At 50.4% G+C, this 19,445-nt stretch overlaps 1 protein-coding gene across 1 annotated transcript in view; it reads right to left on the reverse strand.

Moving 5' to 3' along the window:
* Nucleotides 1-19,445, reverse strand: part of RUNX1 (RUNX family transcription factor 1) — a gene marked incomplete at its 3' end in the record, with an annotated part of 171,403 nt that overhangs the window by 60,979 nt on the left and 90,979 nt on the right. Inside the window, exons 3-4 of the mRNA XM_082481958.1 lie at nucleotides 11,324-11,577; nucleotides 6,180-6,336 (exon numbers count right to left, since the gene is read on the reverse strand). Of these exons, the coding sequence (XP_082338084.1) occupies nucleotides 6,180-6,336; nucleotides 11,324-11,577 (411 nt within the window). The remainder of the gene's footprint in view (nucleotides 1-6,179; nucleotides 6,337-11,323; nucleotides 11,578-19,445) is intronic.

A 19,445-nucleotide genomic window follows, 5' to 3' on the forward strand; every position in this document is an offset into this window, starting at 1 on the left:
CACTTCTGCTAACACTGAGTGAGCTGACAAGAACTGCTTGCTATAGGATAGTCAGGTGAAGTTCACTAGCCAGCCCTGAAGCCAGGATCCTAATTCATCTCTAATAGCAGCTGTTATTTGAGTTGCAATACAGGTACATACAGATATAGGTACATAGGTACACACAAAAATAATATTTATTTTTTTTTTACCAGAAATCAAGCAGCCCCTGTGGGAGAGCACATTAGATTAAAAAGCAAAATAAAAACAAAGAAAGAAAGAAAAAAAGCTGAAGGGCAAACAGATCTCTTGGAACTATATAACCTTTTCATCTAGAGAGGTCCTTTGTTTCCCCTAAGCAGTATCTGGTAAGCCCAACTCCTTTTATCATGGAAAAAAAAAAAAAAAAAAAAAAAAAGAAAAGAAAATGCTCAAAGGAGAGTCTGCCTCATCCTCATCGCTAGCCCGAGTTTCAAAAATGTACAAGCAGAGCTCTGCAGAACCAAAAAATAGATTTATTGTTATTGGACTGAGGGCAGTGGTTCAGCACTTGGCATGGCCACTGTTTACAGCAGTAATGCTCCCGGAGACAGGAAGTTCTCCAAATCGCTCTGCCATTATTTTTCTCCTGTTGACGCTTTCTGATCAAGAGTTTTTTCGCCCAGACGAAATTTTAAGTAACCCAGCAGAGAGTGTTTGGGAGCTGGCAAAGCCAGCCGCAGTCATGCTCAGCCGCACGGACCACATGATGTTTTTCGAGTGAAACCCCCGCGCGGAGCTGCATCATACGCACACTTTCTTACACAATCAGCGATTCATGCGAACCCGGCTGCACGTAGCGAGTGTGTGCCGAAGACGACTCTGACGGCACTGGTGTAATGAGAAAGTCTTCTCCCCTCCCCTCCTCCCGCCACGACGTCCCTGCCCAAGGCCAGCACCGAGGCAGCCGTCCTCTGGAAAGGGCTGCGTTTGCTGATCCATCTAACGCCGACTCAGGCTCTTTGGCTTCAAACCGGCATCAGCTCCTCTGTGCCAGTGTGGGGAGTCCGCATGCTGAACTCTTCCATGCCTACCCGGTTTCCACAGAAATCTCGATTCAAATTTAATGGGCAACTAAGCAACCCTAAGTAGCTTAAAAATAAAATTGCCGCTTCTCGCCTCTGTCTTTTCGAGAAAAAATTCACCATTCAGACCGGACTTGGGGGGGGAGAAGAGTCCTGTGATAAACATCGACCCTCGAACACACACACACACACACACACACACACCCCCACACCCACACCCCCCCTGGGGTGAGCACCAGCAGTGTGGCCCCTTCCTTTGGCCACTGCCCACTGGTGGCAGGACCAGCAGCGGCAGCGCTGAGCGAGCAGCACTGCAGATGCCCATCGGCATTACCGATGCCCACCTTTCCCACCCCAAGGGCCGTTCCAGCCTTGCCCGCGCTGCCCATTTCTCCCCAGCCAAACCGCCCTCCCGCTGGCCACAGCAGCCTGCTAGCGCCGCATACTTATCAATCCGAAGTATAAATAAGCAGTTGTTTTTGAACTCTATCAATTGACTCTTTTTTTTTCCAGTTGTGATTGCTGTTGGATTTCTTCTATTTTCGTCCTGTCTGGCAAGCACGGCTCATTGTTACTCCAGTATCTGATACCACGTCCCCTGAAGCATTCCAATGGCTTGGACCAGGACCCGGACGGCTGCTTAATACTGATTTTACGACCCTGTTGAATAGCATCCTCCTCTGTTTTGCACATACTTTTATAATTTTGAATGCGTTTAAGTGAAAAATAAAACAAATTTTAACCGAGTGCTCAAATAATGCAACCACAAGCTGAAGCTACACAGAAGGAGCAAAATCCTGACTTCAGAAGACCAATAAAAATCATTGGACTCAGATTCCAGGCCAGTAATTTCTGGGGTTTAAGTATTTTTGAGATTCCAGATTCAACTGATTTTTCTTCCCCAAAGTTATATCCAGAAGGAAGAGTCCTGATGGCAGAAACTTCTGATTACACTTGGTAACACCTCTCTCTCAGGTTCTCCTGTCAGCTACACCTGTGAAAAAGGAGCACTTCTTTGGCTCAGTGGAAAGTGAAAACTATCGCAAAACTTATTCATGACTCTAATCCCTATAGCTAGTAGGAAATCCATACGTAGGCTTAATTTTCAGTCCTTTCCAAGACGCAGTTTTTCAAAAGGCTTTGCTGGAAAGCTGTCATAAAGCTCCAGCTCTCAGCTTTAGATTGAAATCTTCTGCAGCAAGCCACGACACTTCCCCATTAGCTACTATTATGATAACCTATTAATAATTATTTTCATCCGGAAAACATGTTTATTTGTTGGGGTTTTTTTCATGTTACGTTCTACAAAGAAGATAGTTACTGGGATTAATGATTCCATGAGGAAAATATGTAACGCTCACCGAGCCACGAAGCTTTCCCTCTCCAAAATAACTATTTATTTTTAATTTTATCCAATGAACTTCTATGGTGTCAGGCTTTTTGCATCAGATTTATTTCATCATAGTAACCTAAACCGGTTCATTATACATTAAGAAAGCAGGGTACTTTGCAGTAGTAGCATTTTGAAGTTTGAAGTGTTTGTGAACGGAGGGAGAAAAATAAAGATTAATTTTGTTTTAACCAGGTAATCAGGCAAGAGGGGCTGAGATTGGCTGAAGGTTTAAACTACATTTTTCTTTCAGAAATTACTTACTCGGGCTTACAAGCCAGACGGGCAGGTTCTCCCAGTAGCATTCTCAAACTAGGGTGAGGAATAGTAACTCTGGAGCCCAGCCAATTCCAATGTAAATCTGTTTTGTTCGGGAAAGTGAGCCAAATTGCTTTTATACAACATTTCAGTGTTTCGGGCAACCTGCGATATTCTCCGCTCCCATTCTGGGTGTCGAGAAAACCAAGTGATTTGTTTTTTTGGGGGGGTAATTCTGAACGACAGGCACGGGCAGAGCAACACGGGGCGACCGCTTGCTGTTAGATAGGAAACGAACGCTGAAACGCAGTTTGGTCGTTTAAGTTTTGGCCACTATTTGGTTGGCGTGTCTGCTCTGACCGACAGGCAGGATTAGGCCCCGGAACGGGGGGAACTGCTGTACCTGTCTCATGGTCAGCGCAGAGCCGCTTATTCACTGACGGCAAAACGCGGCCAATAGTCTTCCGGCAGAAGCAGCCGTCAGACGCTCTCGGTAGATTTCATTTAAAGCCCACGGAAGACAATTTAAACTATTTATTAAGAATGTCAAGAATGACAATTTCCTACTCTCTTAGAAGGGAGAGAGCGGTGGCTTGCCATCGGTTCGGCAAGGCTTCTCATGGGGATGGTTACACCTGGGCGGTAAGTGATGCACAGGGAACTGTCACCGGCGGAAGCCGTTCCTTATGCTCCGGCAGGGACTTTAAATCACCCACAGGACACAAGAGAGCGCCCACTCTGACCGTAACCGACGTGAACTTTCAATCCTTGTTCACATAATACTCCTGGCATCACATTATCACTGGTGGCAACTGAACTTATTCAAACTCAAATATTACACAGCAAACAAAGTTTCGGTTAATTTTCCTCTAGCGAAGTATCAAAGGAAGCAGTGCCCTTTGAAGCAGCTACCCTATGCTTTAGGCTTTATACAAATTCAACAGAACAGCACCTCAGAAATTCTGTACCAAATGCAAACAATCCCCACCTTTGGAAAACAATCCCCTGTTCGAGGAGTAAACAAAAGCATACATTAGTCACTCACTCCAAAGATGGGCAGCCAATGTGGGTGATGAGATTTAACCTCGCAGACTGACTAATAGCATGCAGCGTTCCCAAATCACTCCATCACCTAAAGGATCCCGAGCACCTGAATACCATGACACACAGGGTTTACGTCCGTGCGCAAGTGACCGGCTCCAAGCAACCGCTTAGAGCAGGGTAAGGGGCTCAGCGACGCTCCCCACCAAGCTTTTCCCTATGAATAGGCACTGTTCTCTCTCAGCCGCTGGATTTTGACCTTGAAACTCACACAGTTCGCTGTTATGATTTCTAGCTTCATTACCATGGCCAGGAACTGAACTACAGGTTTGTTTTTATTAGCTTCTCCGCCACTTTGCCAGCTATTCATTTGAATCTTCTAAACAGTCATCTCTGAATCATAATGCAAATTCCATTTACTGAAAAGGTGGTACCTTTAATATAGCAAATGAACACGTTTAATGACTGATACTTTTAGACATTACAGCATCTCTCATGTTTTCAGTAAATGGATATAATTTTCTCTGCATTACCCTATTATTATTCTTTGCTAGCATTACGAAGCTACCTTCTCAGCTGCGGGTGTTTTCCACCAAGTGCATTTTCAAGACAGCCCAAACAACACGCTTTAAAAGACATCTTCCTCTCTATCCTCAGCTAAAAATGCTGCAGGATACAGAGGGACGGGATCGGTATTTTATTCTTGAAATGTATTTACCGCTTGCACCTTTCTTTCAACAGAGCCGTGCTCTTCCACAATTGCTGACTGTATTTATATTGGAAGAGTATCTACAGATGCATTTCACTTCAAAGGCAAATAAAGGCTCTCGTGTATAATCAGGATAACTTCCTCAGTCTGAAGCCTGACCCATCTCCCATTTGGAATAAAACATTTTGAGGGCGAGCGAGCAGAAGCGGGTCACCTTTGTAACTCTCTGGAAGCACGCTCATCATTCCATCCGTGTTCATAAGCACCACACGTGCCACCACGGTGGCTCGGGTGCCCACCTCCTGAGAGGGAGGGAAAAATGGTGAGGAAGGGTCAGCGAGCCCCAAATATTTAATCTGGTTCAGAGGGACACCAGTGCGCAAATTGCTCAGAAAGGTAGTACGCAGAAGCCTACTTAAGTGCAGCAGACGCTGTAATTTTGATTTGCGAGTATTACAGCACTGAATTGCTCCTAAGTAACACTGCTGTCTTTGGAACACCGTAATGTCACATTCCGATTTTACTTAAAGATCCGAATGAAAGAGAAGAAAAATACATAAACAAGTAGCATATGAAGTCACGGGGAAGATGTGACAGTTTTTCATTCTTGAGTTGTCCTCTTGAATTGAGGACAAACCACGAGATTGACCTTAAAAGACAGAGGCCAATCTTTTCTCTGAGCTTTTTCTGAGCAACAGCTCACCAGATTCTCTTCTGTGGGTTGACTGACCCCCCCCCCGACCCACGCAAAGGGGCTCCGCTCACAGCAACGAGGGCAGTAATGCAAGAGGGGCGCTGAAAACAATCTTGTATCAGGAAAGTAAGCATGGTTGCTTGGAATTTAGGGGGTTTAAGGTTATGGACCAGAGCCAGAGAGTGAAGTTGCGAAGGGTCCTTCTGTTGATTTTATGGGCTTTTTTGTACACCTGCCCACTCACACGCGACGTGAGCCGCACGTGTCAGGTACTATTTGCAGCTTCCTAACAACACTTTTATATAGTTCTTGTCTAAGGCAGCTTCGACTCTTATTTGTTGCTTACGCTCATCGGGCCTTTTTATTTACCATGTACAAGTAATTACTGGTTATCACGGAGATAGAGCAAGTCAGATATTAAGCTCACCTGTTCTGTTCTATCCTACGCAGCTTGCGGGAGCACGTTAAGTAACAGGACTACTGCATACTGTTCTATATCTATTTCAGAGAAGGAAAGGTCAGAAAAAGTGCCCTCTGCCTTCATCAGGACATGACGAAGCCAGAAAATGTTTAGATCTTTGTGGGCATTACTTGTAATTTTAGGTTGACTCGCTCTGTTACAGAGACCGGTTTTTGCAGAGAGTGCCTGGGAGACCCGAGATGGTCACGAGCCTTTACACAAGCTGAAAATTCTCATTTTAAAATGAAAATACATTATTTAAACTTAAACATGGGTAATATTGTGCTGTTCTAAATTTGACAGGATGACTTCTGGAGTCAAAACGTGCCTTGCTGCCTATGTGATTTTTTTTTGCAAAGGAGACGTCACTGTTTAAAAATTGAAGTGACATAGAGGACGGGCTAGGATAAAGCAAGAAACCCATATAGCTAATTCTGCGCCTTTGGAATCAGCTTATGCCAGATCTTGCAGCATTCCCTGCCACAGAAAGCTCGATAGGTGCTGCCTTCAAATTCGCTCCACATAACCAGAACTTGACATAACCGATGAACGTGACCAAAGTGTAGTTGAGAACAAACACATACCTCTTCCACTTCTACCCACGAATCGGAGGTCGTTGAACCTTGCTACTTGGTTTTTCATGGCAGCTGTGGCGTTTCGGAGTTCTGCAGAGTAGTTTTCATCATTTCCAGCCATCACCGTTACCAGTGTCCCATCGGGCACATCTCCCAAGGCCACCACCTATGAAATCAAAGAGCAGAAACCTCAGCTTCCTTACGTGACATTTATTTTCGGCCGCGCAACATCAACAAGTAACGTGATAAAATAGGAAAAAGCAGCAACAGCAAAAAATCTATGCAGACTAAGAAGCTGTTTGGGGAAAACAGGAATCGCTTCCATTCCTAGTTTGTAGAGCTATGAAAAAGATCTTACATTGATGCATGTCTGAGATACACAGCATAACGTGTCCTCCAACACAAAAAATACATGAAATAAGCATTCCAAAATATACTTCTGTAATTGCCAATAAATAAATTCAAGCAACAGGAACCGATTCTGGTCTGATTTGCATCAGTAGCATCACTTTTAAGCTACAGCAATGTCAGCGTAATGATGGAAATGTAAAATTCAAAAGAAAACAAACCATCTCATGGTTGCAGAGGGTCAGAGTCCCCACAGCTGCACCAGTGCCTTATCTTTTCCTCCCACTGCTCTGAACAGAGCTGTCCCGGGATGAATTCAGAACAAGCCCATGGAAAAGCAGGCCTCAATCGAATGTTTAATCGCAAATTACTGAACAATTTTTTTTTTTTTCTTTAGAAGCATGACAGCAAATAATTGACTTGAGACCTCATTCCTTGGATGGAAATTGTGATCTGAAGTAATGAAACCTGCAATTGCTCAGACAAAGGCTTTCCCCTCGTCTGAAATGTTTGCGCTGTAGTTCCTTGATGCCAGCATCTATCAAACAATTTTTTAGGAACACAGGATTTGCTGCATTTTTGATGCAGTGTGCTGAGAGATATGTAGATTCCTAACCTTATATTTTCTGACTTGTATCTACAATGTTCACACTGATCAAATGATGTAAAAATTAATTTTATGTTATCTTCTTGAGCAGGACTGAATTCTCAAAACAATTTTACCCTGTTATAATCGAATAGGTGTCCAGTGTGACTCTTGATTTACTCTGGCAAAAGTAAGACCTTGAATTAGGTCTCCTGTCATAATTTTTAAAGATCCTGTTGCTGTTCCCCCAGTTAAGTCTACAGTCGTGACCTCGGAACTCCTACCAAAAAAAAAAAAAAAAAAAAAGAAAAAAGAGAGAAAAAAAAATCTAGCTAGTTTTTATTTCCTCTTTTACACATTCTAAGAGGAAGTAGTCCTGCATCGTGTCCTCTGAGTTGCAGCTCGATATTTTTCCTTCCTCTTAGCGTTTTCTAGCTTATGTCCACACAGTTATAATTGGCTGAAACTCGTCACGGCCCGATCTTATTTCTATTAGTTTCTAATCACACTTGTTCTTTCCAAACAGGAGCAGCGGCTCCTTTACTTGGTCTCTCTCTGATGCTTATTCCCCAGCCACAGCTACCTCCCGTAAGAAGACAGAGCTTTCCAGTTTCAGGTATTTCACAGCCTTTCCCTCTACATGAGGCTGTGTTTCTCACTTCAGTGCTCTCCCACTTGTCACCAATAACCCTTATTTTCACTTCCACATGCAAAGATAAAATCACTGTGTCAAAATTCCCTCTTTACGTATCTACTTCAACTTCCTCTTTCCCATTCCTCTGCAGCCCAGGCTTTTGGCTTTTTGTTCTCCTCTGCGTGCCGTAATGCGTTTCTGTGGCCTGTGCTGCACTCAGCGTTGCACTTTTCACATTTCCCCAATCTTGGCATAAAATAAAATAGCCCCTGCTCGAAACGTCGAAGCCAGTGAGTTTTGTCCTTGCGCAGCGTTGTGTCGTGAGGCACGGCTGGCTCACAAGGTCAGCAACTGCAAACCCAACGCGCTCACCCAGTTCTTGAAAAGTTACCGTAAAACCCTAATGCATGCACCTATATTAAAGACACAAGAAAGGGAAAGGGGAAAATCGGGGCATTACCCTCACTTCCCTCTGATGCAAATGTTTGCATGTTCGTTTAAGGAAATGAACGCTGGCATTTTAAGGGATGAAAAACCTTTGTGAATCCAGGGTCAGTCGTCTCATCCAGGACAAAGAGTTTAAATCACCGTTTTTAAATTACACTGAAAGCAACCTCAGCAATAAGACACGTGAAGAAAATATTAGAAACGAGTACAGAAATTACACAGTGCAGAAAAGAAACTGGAGTTAAAAGTCACAGACAATAGAAACAGAAATACAAACATTTACACTAGAAAAAGACTAAACAGATAAGTTGGGACTTGCTGACTGGAGTTATCTAGTGCTTTGTTGTACTCTTTAGCTCTTAAAAATATGTATTTCCAGAGAAGCAAGAGAGGTATCAGAGTTCCAGCACTGCTGGGTATCTAAACTACCTACTTCTGCTGCATCAATCAAGCAAAATTGGCAATTTAAATTAAAATTTAGATTATTTCTTAACAGCGTTTGGACAATGAATATATACGGCACCTTATTAGAGTTATTATGCATTATTTTCTAAGTTTCTCAGAATCATTCTTTATTTTGGAAAAAAAAAAAAAGGCATGGAAATGGATCATTTTAGTTTGCTTTAATATCCTGATCCTAAAGATCAAGTGAGCGTATTTTTCTAAGGAAACATGAAGAGAAAACTGTCTCTTTTTATGGATGTAATTGTTGTTAGCAAATACTTGATAAAACTCAGAGCTTTTTTGTCAGATACAAATAAGATATTCGCAGCGTAGGAATGATCTGAACAGAATTTTCTAGCTCCTGTTCCAAACGATCTTAAAAATTACGACTTTTAAAAAAAATGCCTTTGCAAGCATTCGGTATTTAGTACAAAACCAACGGGGTTGTTCTGTACGTGGCAAACTATTTCAGGACTCATTTCTCGGCGGTCCACGGCGGGAGCATCTGAAGGGGTTCGAGCAGCACCGAGCAGCGTCCCGGCAAGCAGGTGCCTCCCGGGACAACATTTCAGGCGCTTATGAAGAAACCCTCTCCCGTTTTGTTTTTTTTTTTTTTTTTTGGTTGTTTTTTTTTTTTCTTTCGCATTTGTTTGATTTTTAGGGTGGGGGTGTTTTTTTTGGTGTTTTGAGTTTGTTGTTTTTTTTTTTGGGGGGGGGGGGGTGTTGGTTTGGTTTTTTTTTTCCCTTGCGTATTTTTAGGTTAACCTAGCTCGCTGTTACAAACGCTTGCTTTCGTCTGTTTGGAGAACCTGACCCTTTCCTCTGTTTGCAGAAGTTGGGAGCGGGCTTGCTGGTTAAAACGGAGGCTCTGCACTAACAGCGGGGGGGGGACGGGAGAACCGAGGAACGACAGCGACTTGTCGAAACCACCACCACCACCACCACCCCCGGGGGGTTGTTTCCCAATTTTCATATAACCAGGGCAGCCGCCTGCCGCCAGACACCCCCCCCCCCCGCCCGCCCCCTCCATGCCCGGGGAAGCGACGCTGGGAGCGCGCCCCGGGCACGGCCACGCGTGGGACGGCGCGGAGCCGCCGCGGTGGCCGCAGGGAACCCCCTGGAGAAACGGCAGCCGCCTTTGGGGACTTCGCTTATCTTCCCTTCCCGGCGGGGCGGAGCGGGTTTTCACGCCTGTTCCACACCGTAACTCTGCCTTCCAGGAGCAGAGCTTCCCGAGTAATTAGCAGCAGTTGCCTCGTGCGTGGGTGACGGTATAATAATTAATCTAAACGTGTGAATTTAGGAACTGACCCTGCCGATTAGTTCCTCCCTTTCCCCAGACTCGTATATGCGTAAAACAAGAAGACTCTCCAGATGTAATAAAACTTTTCCCTAAAGCCGCCTCCTCAGCAGGATTTCCCAAAGCTCCGGGAGCTGAACTGATCCCCTTCTCCCCCGTTTCTCCTCCCCCCAAAAGCCATGAGGCAGACTCGGGTCCGGTCGCCTTCAAAAAAAAGTCGGACGGAGGCGGTCGGTGTTTAGCAGTGTCCGCAAAAGAAAGCGCGAACTTTGCAAGTCCCGATCCTAAACCGAACCCCGGGGGCTCCCAGGGAGCTGCGTGGCTCTGCGCCTCCCGCCCCGCAGAAAAGGATAACGAGAAGAATTACCTTCTCCTTTCCCTGCTCGGCAGCGTATCTACATCAGTAGCAAGACAACCAGCGCATTTCAAGAAGTTAGCGACAGACCCCAGTGAAAAAAGAGAGTGACCGTGGGACGGGGGGAGGGGGGGTGGGATGAATTTTACTTGAGCCCGGGTAACGGGAAAGCAGGCCGGGTAAGGGAGGAAAGCGCAGGGTAGGCCCCGACATTTACTATTATAACAAACAGCAAAAAAAAAAAAAAAAAAAAAGGAAAGATGGTTTTTTTTCCGAAGAGCCTCTGGCAGCCCGGCGGGGGGCAGCCCGGCACCCCCGGAGCGGGGCCGGTCGGTGCCGTCGGGCGCTCGCCGCGGGCGGGTTGGCGGCGTGCGGGTGTCCCCCGCCGGTGACAGCCCCGTAGGGCGCTCTGCCGCGGGGGGCTGCCCGCAGCGGGACCCGTCGCCACCCTGGGCGGCTTCTAGGGGAGCCCGGGGCTCACTCCGTTGCGGGGCGCCTGCAACCGTCCGCCGCGGCGTCTGGTCCCCAAGGGCCGCCAAACTCCTCGGCTCTGGTCTTTTTTCTTTTTTCGCTTTCTTTTTTTTTTTTCTTTTTTCTTTTTCCCCTTGAGCAGAGCCGCCCCTCACTACCAGAGTTATGAATGGGCCAGAGGGAGGCAGCGGCTGGAGGGAGCCTGCCCATCCCATCCCATCCCATCCCATCCCATCCTATCCCCGGAGCCCGGCCGAGAGCCGCGCCGCGCCCGCTCGCCCCGCGCATTCCCACGCTGTCGCGAGTGGCAGCGACAGCGGGAGGGAGGACGGAAGGAAGGATGGAAGGAGGCACGGGGCCGGCTGCGCCCCAAGGCCTGCCCCGACGTGGCCTCCCCGCCGGGGCGAACCGTCCCGCCCGGCCGGCCGGGTCCGGGTGCGGGTCCGATCCCGGAGGTCGCCACCCCGCTCCCCCCCAGCCACGGGGCGCGCAGCCTGCCCTCCCCGCTGGCCCACCCCGCCGCCCCCTGCCCCCAGAAGCGCGTTTTTGGGGAGCCGGCAAGACGTACCTTGAAGGCGATGGGCAGCGTCTTGTTGCAGCGCCAGTGGGTGGGCAGCACGGAGCAGAGGAAGTTGGGGCTGTCGGTGCGCACCAGCTCCCCGGGGTGATCGGCCAGGACCTCCACCATGCTGCGGTCGGCGCTGCGCAGCTTCCCCGGCAAGGCGCCGCTGTGGTCGGCGCCGGGCAGCGGCAGCGGCTCGGTCATCTTCCCCGGGCTCAGCGTGGTGGAGGGCGGCGTGAAGCGGCGGCTGGTGCTGGTATCTACGGGGATACGCATCACAACAAGCCTTTTGAGTGAAAGACCTCCACAGAGTTTTTACAAAACAGCGAAACGAGCGTAACTCTTCAGCGATCTGCTCTCTGGGGACCAACATAAACGGATACAGGCTGAGGACCCGGGGGAAACTTTGTTTCTACGCCAGTCCCCAAAGTTAATTTTTCGCTGAAGGCGGCTGAGATAGCGAGCACGCCGAGACTTAACTCTTGGCGTCCTGGCGCTGCGGAATAGGTCACGTTAATCCGATAAGCGAAAGGGTCGTCCGTGCGGGGCTTTACCGCAACGCCTGTGCATGTAGTCTGCGGCCGGGACGCAAAAAGTTACCGGAGGGAAAAAGCTCCTTCCAAACTCCCGGGCACCGTGGAAAAAATTAGGCAAGTCAAATACAAGGCGCGGGCAGAAACACATGCAAAGCCCGGGCTTCCCAAGAGAGTCAGTTGCCTATCAGTTGCTTCCAGGTGATTTCTCTGCAGTCCCAAGAGAAAACAAATACATCAGCGTCTTCCGTAGGCAAAAAAAAAATCGCTCTTTAAGAGAGGGAAACTCGGGGTCAGTCTTCAGAGAAGGCGGTACGCGAGCTAGACTTTCTGATCAAAGGTCAGCTGGCTACAACTGCATATATATTCACGTACACACACGCACACACACATATACTGTACTTCATAAAATATTTACAATATAATCTGTAGAGAATTTAAACACAACAGGAATCCATTAATGTTCTCGGCAAGGTTTGGGTTTTTTTTGTTTGTTTTGTTTTTTTTTTTTTAAAGCAGCCTTGAAAATCAGCTTCAGTAGTTTGGTTCGCGTTGCTCTAAGAGTACTCGTGTCACGACCTTTCAATCATTCTTGCGCAAAAATAAAAAAAGAAAAGAAGCTCAGTGCATGTCATTCAAGCTTTAAATCTCTATCTTTGTACTTGTCTTTGGTATAACGTCTTTCATCAGTTTCAAGAAAGGTCGCAGCCGATCGCAAGCTCTGAGGCTAAAAGGTCCACGGCTGAAAACTTGGGTTTGGGGATGTTGGTTAAATTGTGGGTTCTCTCTGTGGTTTTGGGTGTGCAACAGCGCTCTCTCTCTCTCACTCACGTCCTCCTCAGCAGTCAAACCAACAGTCTGCAACAACTTCGGCAGTCATTGCCAATTCTTTTTTTTTTTTTTTTTTTTTTTTTTTGGTATCTGAGGCAGTCTTCCTCTAATTCGGCCACAGGAACCGGCTGCTTAACAATATTTTAACCGCAGCAGGTGGAAGCCTGCTTTAGGAAACATAGCTTTTCCCTCGGCCGCCTCCAGCCAGCGGGATGGATACTGCCAGCCTGCGCGGAGAGCCCCCACGCACACACTGAAAACCAAAAGCAACCAACCAGCAACAATAAAAACCCCACGATTTGAAAGAAAAAAAAAAAAAAAGCCACTACTTTTGAACGAGTGAACGCTTTCCTTCCGCAAACGAGGAGGAGAAGGAGGAGGCGGCGGCGGGCGGGGGTTGGAGGTGCCGCTGACCCCCCCGGAGAGAGACGGAGAGAACCGGGGAAGCTCAAACCCCCCGCAAAGTTGCCAGCCGCGGGTTTTAGAAGTGACAGCCTCCAGCCCAGGCGACCACGGCGAGAAAGCGCATTTCCATAGCCGAGAGCTCCCAGGTCTTCACGTGAGCCGCGGGGCAACGCAGGCTTCCTGCCGGCCGGCCGACCGACCGACCGACCGACCGGGGCTCCGCCGGGCCGGGCCGGGCCGGGCCGGGCCGAGAGCTGTCCGCTCCGCTCCGTGCTCCGCCGCGCTGGGCTGGGCTGGGGTCCGCGCCGCCCGCCCGCCTCCCGCCGCCACCGCCGCCGCCACCGCCGGTATGAATGGAGGTGTCCGGGCGCGAGTCGGCTGCGGCGGGCGGAGTGCGGAGGAATGTCATTCCCCCGCCTGCTTTGCATACGGGGAGGGCGCCGGCCAATCACAGCCCTTTCCGGGAGCCGCCAGGGCGCGGCCGCGGGCCAGGGGGCTCCTGGAATTGGCGCGCCCGCGGCCGCCGCTACTGTGTGTGGGGCGCGGGGGGTGAGCGCCGGGGTCGGCGGGACACCGCCACCGCTCACCCACGCACCACCCCGCGGGAGGACGGCGGGCTTGCCGCTCGCCGCAGCCCGACCGCAAAAGGCGCTGGCGGCGGGGCCCGCCGCAGCCATGTGCACGGCGCTCCGCGCCTGCGGTTTGCCCGGGGGGGGGGGCCTTAGGGCAGACAGAGCGGCGCGACCCCCGGCTCTGCCTGGCCCCGCCGTGGGTCCCACTGGTCGCTTACGGACCACCCACACCCGAGGAGCGGCGGGTGCCCGCAGTGCCGCGGACGCCGCCCCGGCACACGCCTGCGCCCCCTCGGGCGAGCTCCCGGCGGGGTTTTGCTCCGAGGCGTCTTTCTCCCCGCGGAGGGGGTACACCTGGACCGGCGGTCCCCGAGGCAGCCGCCGCCGGGCTGTCGTCCCCGTCCCGTTCCGCTGCTTCCCGACCCCGCGGACAAGGATGCGGCCCCCCGGGGCGCCCATCGCCGCCCGACAGGTCGGAGCGGCCGCCAGACCCCCAGCCGGGGGACGTTCCACCCCTTTCCCAGCACAGCTCAGCCACCGGCCGGGGGCGAGGCCGGGCCGGCGGGCGCGCCGCTTCGCACGGGCAGCAGCCGGGCGCCGGTGCCAGCCCCTCCAGCCGGCCTGGGCCCGCCGAGCCGATAGCGAGGATGCTGGGTGGAGGCGTGGCTGTCCTTTCGGGCTGGGTTTTGGTTTGGGTGTTGGGTTTTGTTTTGTTTGGGGTTTTTCTTTTTTTTTGGTGGTTTTCTTTCTTTTTACTTTTATTTTTTTCGGTGCTGGTCGCGAATGTCGTGGGCTCGCCGCTGGCGTAACCCGGGCTGGGAACGGGGAGATCCCCTACCCGCTGCCGCCGTCGCCGCGGCGCCCCCGCCCGTCCGCGCCCCGCGCTCTTGGCCCGGGCTTGGGGTTCCCTCCGTGAAATTTCACACCCCTCCTTTCACCCGTGTCTCCTCTCCCCGCCGCGGTCCCGCCGCATCCCCATCGGCACGGCCGCCCCTCCCCACGGCCACCCGCGGGACGCCTCCGCCACCGCCCCCGCCAGCTCAGCAGCCGCGGCGGCGGCCGGCCGCGCTCCCCCGGGGCCGGGATGGCTTTGATGGGGAGCGACAGCAGCTGCTGTGGCGGGGTGGGTGGGTGGGAATGCGTGCGTGGGGCGGGCACGGCCGCGGAGGGGGACACCACCGGGGCCGCCTCCCGCCGCCGGGAGCCGGGTTCGGCAAGGGCGGCGGGGAACGGGCCGGGGCTGCTGCCCGCCGCCGGGCCTTGCGCAAGGCGACGGCGGCCCCGGGGGCGGCCCTCGGTGCAGCTGCGCGGCGGGGCCGGCAGAGGGGGCCCGCCGCCCGCCGTCGGCGGGGATCCGGTGAGGTGGGGCAGCGGGGCGACCCCCGGGGGGGGGGTGGGGGCGGCCTCTGCCCGCTCGGCCAGCACCGCCCGTCCCCGCCAGAGCCCACGGGGGGCTGCGGTCCCGGGGGGGGGAACGCGACCCGCCGCATCCCCTGGGACGCGGTTCGGCGGGGGGAGCCGCTTTGCCCGGCGGCTGCCCGGGAGTCCCCGGCACCCACCCCCCCGCCGCAGCCGCCGGCTTTCCCCCACCCGGGGGCCGCGCAGGGAGGGTCGTGGCAGGGCAGAGGGAACCCTCGCTTTTGCCGATACCCGCTTTGGAAACGCTGCGGAGTTGGGGAAATAACTGCCGGGACGCGATTTGGCGCTCCGCGACCTGCGGGGACGGGAGCTGAGGGCGAGCTCCTGCCATTTACGCTCCTTAGTTTACACGCAATTAAACTGAAGGGAAGGCTGATGGAGCGCCCGGGGAGAGAGAAATCGGCTTTTCGCCCCCCCGGAGCCCGCTGCCGGCCAGCGGGATGCGCGGGGGCTCTGCGGGGAGACCCGCGCAGCGCAACCGAGTTCATTGAAGCGGCGCAGCCGCCAAGTTCACGGTACCGGCGCCGAGTGTAGGTTTCCCCGTACCCCTCCAGTGCGGGTCAGGAGCGCTTTCCCCTCTGCGTGAGGATGTATGTGTGTGTGCAAGGCTCCGGCTGCCCCCCTCTACCCCGCCGTCCCTTCGGCGGGGGAAACCAGTGAGGCGGCGCCGGGCCCGGGACTGCCCGTCCCGGGGCTGCCCCGAGGCACCTCCCCCGCCGGAGGGTTACAGCTTCAGCTTCCCGTGACCTGCCGCCTTGCCTCCTTTTTCCCCCTCTCCCAAAGGACGCGGGGCCGGTTTTCTGTGCCCCCCCTTAAAGCGCTGCGGGGGGGGGGGGGGGGGGGGGGGGGCGCGGCAGCGGCAGAGCGCGGTTCAGCCCACCCTCCTGCCGCGCTGGCCACAGGTCCCTGTTTTAAGCAGGCGATTTTGGTGCGGAATGCTATTTCACACCAAGAGCCAATGGTTTGTGGGTGGTTTTCTTTTTTTTTTTTTTTCTTTTCTTTTTTTTTTTTTGAGTTCCACGCTTTACACGGTTACTTCTTTTTTTCTTTGAAATGATCGCGAATTTAAATTATTAGGGAGAGGTTTCCTTCTGTTTTAAGGAAAAGAAAATATACAGGCAAACGGCTGTTATAAACTACAGCTTAAAAGCCATCTGGGGTATATTAGTGGCTGATAACTTTTTACAGGCACTGTAGAGATAAGAAGAGTTATTTTACTGATGTAGATACATCGCCTAAAATGTGAAAATACGCATGTAGTTTTTTGGGGGGGTTCCCCCTTTTATTTCTTCTCTCCTGTTTTAGCCAAGAGGGAGGGAGTATTTTGTATTTAAAGTAATGAATATGTTGAGCTAAATTTCACTCGCTGCTTTGCACCCCGTCTTAATCTGAACTCCGTATTATAAATACAAAATAAACCCGATCTATTACACACGGGAATAATCAGAAAGATACAAAATGCCACGATTTAACAGAAGACGCAGAAAATACTACATGCTTACGGTTTTCTGTAACTTAGCAGCGCTATCAATGCTGAGATGAAGGACATTAATGTAGACTTAAGTATTCTTTTTTTAACTGCACAGAAGCCAAGCTTTTGCAAGGTAAGTTAAGGAGTTAAGTAAGGCAGAGTAGATAGGGAAAATACGGTGGTGAGGATATTTTAATACAGATCGAGCTATATATTTTACATGCCCATTAACACTAACTACACGTGGGTAGGTTTGGGTGTGTTTTCTTTTTTTTCCTTAGTTTGTTTAGCTAATTGATTTTATCGTCTTCCTTATAATTTTATTTTTGCATGATAAAGAGAGGAACTCTCATAGGAATTGACTGTCCCCTTACTGTATCTTGTGCAGGTACTCTGGGAAAATAGGAATTAATGAGTTAAGCAGCTTGCAGGAATATCAGCGATAAGCCAAAGTAAGGAAATGATGCAGGGTATTTAAAGCTGATGCTTCTTCTCACATGGTAAGACTTTTTAGCATCCCTTATGCTAAGACTTGAGCTGGACAGTCACTCTTTTGTGCAGGAATCCTTTTGAAGTGGGAATCGCAACTGGTGTTATAACTTTACCAATTCACATTCAACACTGCTTACATTTGTATTTTGACATCAGTTTATTACAGCCGTAAACAAACCACAAGTGAATCTCTATCTACCATGCCTTGCCTCTGTCGTACAGGATTACTCGACCACAAAGCACCGAGCTTTTTACATAATACAGTTAAGCAAAAGCTTCGGAAATATGAGAGAGGGAGCAACAATTTAGGGAGGAATTTTAAACAGCCTAAATTGCAAAGGATGAATTAGAGCCTGAACACAATTCAAGTTCCCACTGCACAGGTAAATATTCCCTGGCCAAGCAGGCAGCAGTGGACACTTGTTTGCAAGGGTTTGGATTTGTGCAGGACAGGAGAAAACTTGCAGAAGGTAGGCAACAAAACTGTTTTGTTAAAGGAGAAAAAATTGCAGACCTTAACAGAGCTGGTATAGGTACCATATGAGCACAAACTGAGAGAACTGGCTACAGACCCTGATCTTGCCAACACTTAGAAACATGCCCAACCTCATTCTTAGCAGCATTTCCGCTGAATGCAATAGAAATCTCTTTGGGCAACGTGATTACGCATGCGCTTAATTGTCTGCAGCATCTGGGCTTAACGTGGCATTATTCAGTGGGTCAGCTCCTACCTCTTGCACCTGAATTCGTTTAATGTATTAAGGCCACCTTAAAGTTGTTTATAGTGGTGTAAATGCGCCTTGCTTCTACTAGTGATGAATCAGTGGGTTAATGCCTGTGAATGAAATTTGGAGGATCAGGCTTCTGAATTGCCTCTGCAAGTATTTATTGCATAGCATTTACCATTATGGATAATTCCACTGGCGGAGCTGAAAAAAAAACGCTACAGTGATACGCTAAATTATTTTTGGGCTACTGGAATAATGAAACATTGCACAGAGAAAGACAGCAGCCAGTAAAGAAAAAGACAAGATGCTCCTTATTTCCTGCAGCCATCTCTCATGCGCAATGAAATACGCATATTTCATCCCGGCACGTAAAATACACATATGATGCCACCAAGAATGAGATGTTTGATGGCCAGCGCGATACAGGGCAAATGTGGCCAGGACTACACAGGTGTATGGTGTCTAACTTCCCTCCATTTCAGGGAGGGAGGAGTGCCTAAACCCCTCCAGGGATCTTGTCTTTGATCTCTGTTAACTGATACAAGGTTATTTACTCTGGAAGCAGGGAACCTGGCTGCAGCTCAGTTTATGCAAAGCAGAGGGGTTGTAAGGAAAGATGAAATAACACATATTCATTCAATACCTTTAACCTGGACATCTAATTACTTGTGACCTGAATTTACCACTGAAAAAGTTCCCAGGGACTCTCCACCCTCTTTAGGACCTCCAGGTGATAACGGTGGTCAAAAGCCTGTCTTGTTTTGCCTGGGCAGAAGCTGTGAGCCTTTTTCTTTTCAAATACGGCAGACCTATCCGTGTTCTTGTCACTCAAAATATTTTAGAAGGTAGACATGACTCCTGTTTTGAGGGCGTGGGGAATGATTTGCCTGAATAGTCAGCGTGTTATCAGAGACATGGATGGCAAGGACATGGATCTACACATGAAGGGAGCCACCTTTTACCATTTCACCTCCCTCATTGTTCAGAAACCGCAACTGAGAGTGCTGCATCTCTCTTGACTCAAACTATCAACTGGTGGCAGCAATGGGCAGGGAGTGGGGTACACCTGCGGAAGGATAGTTCTCAGGAGAGGCTAAACTGTGAATTTGCACCCAGCGTTAGCCTCGGCTTTGTGGGTCCTCCTAGGGTTTTGTTGGGTGAAGGAATGAATCAAACCAACAGCCAAAGGAGGAGCTCAGACTGGGCAGAGCCGCGAAAGGATGGGTGGAGAAACGCGATTTGGCTGACTCTTCCTACTGGCATGGGTGCAATCTCAGTGCCCAGCAATGCAGTGCGCCCAACTGTGCGAGCGATGCAGCACCTCACCAGTGCCACCACCCCCGGAGACATTTCTCCACGGCGCCCTTCCTCCCCATTTCCTCAAGGGGGAGATTTAATAAACAGGAAGTTACTGCAGCAGCAGCCTGTGTTGATGTTCCCCCTCCCTTATATCCCGCTCTGTCAGGTCGGCTCAGCTTTGCTGGGAGGTTTTTTAAGGGCCAAAGCTGAGGCTGGGCTTATTCCTGTGGTCGCCTGCGGGTGGGTGTGCGGTGTGTGCTTGCTGCTAGCGCCCGGAGCCAGCGGGTACCTCTCCACTCCTCTGCTTCACGAGAAGCATCCCAATCTGGCTTTAAAAATACTTTCTAGAATATCACCAATGAGGCAGTTTCCTCCTTG

The sequence above is a fragment of the Vanellus vanellus genome, assembly GCF_965231255.1.
Source record: "Vanellus vanellus genome assembly, chromosome: 1".
Classification (NCBI taxonomy): Eukaryota; Metazoa; Chordata; class Aves; order Charadriiformes; family Charadriidae; genus Vanellus; species Vanellus vanellus.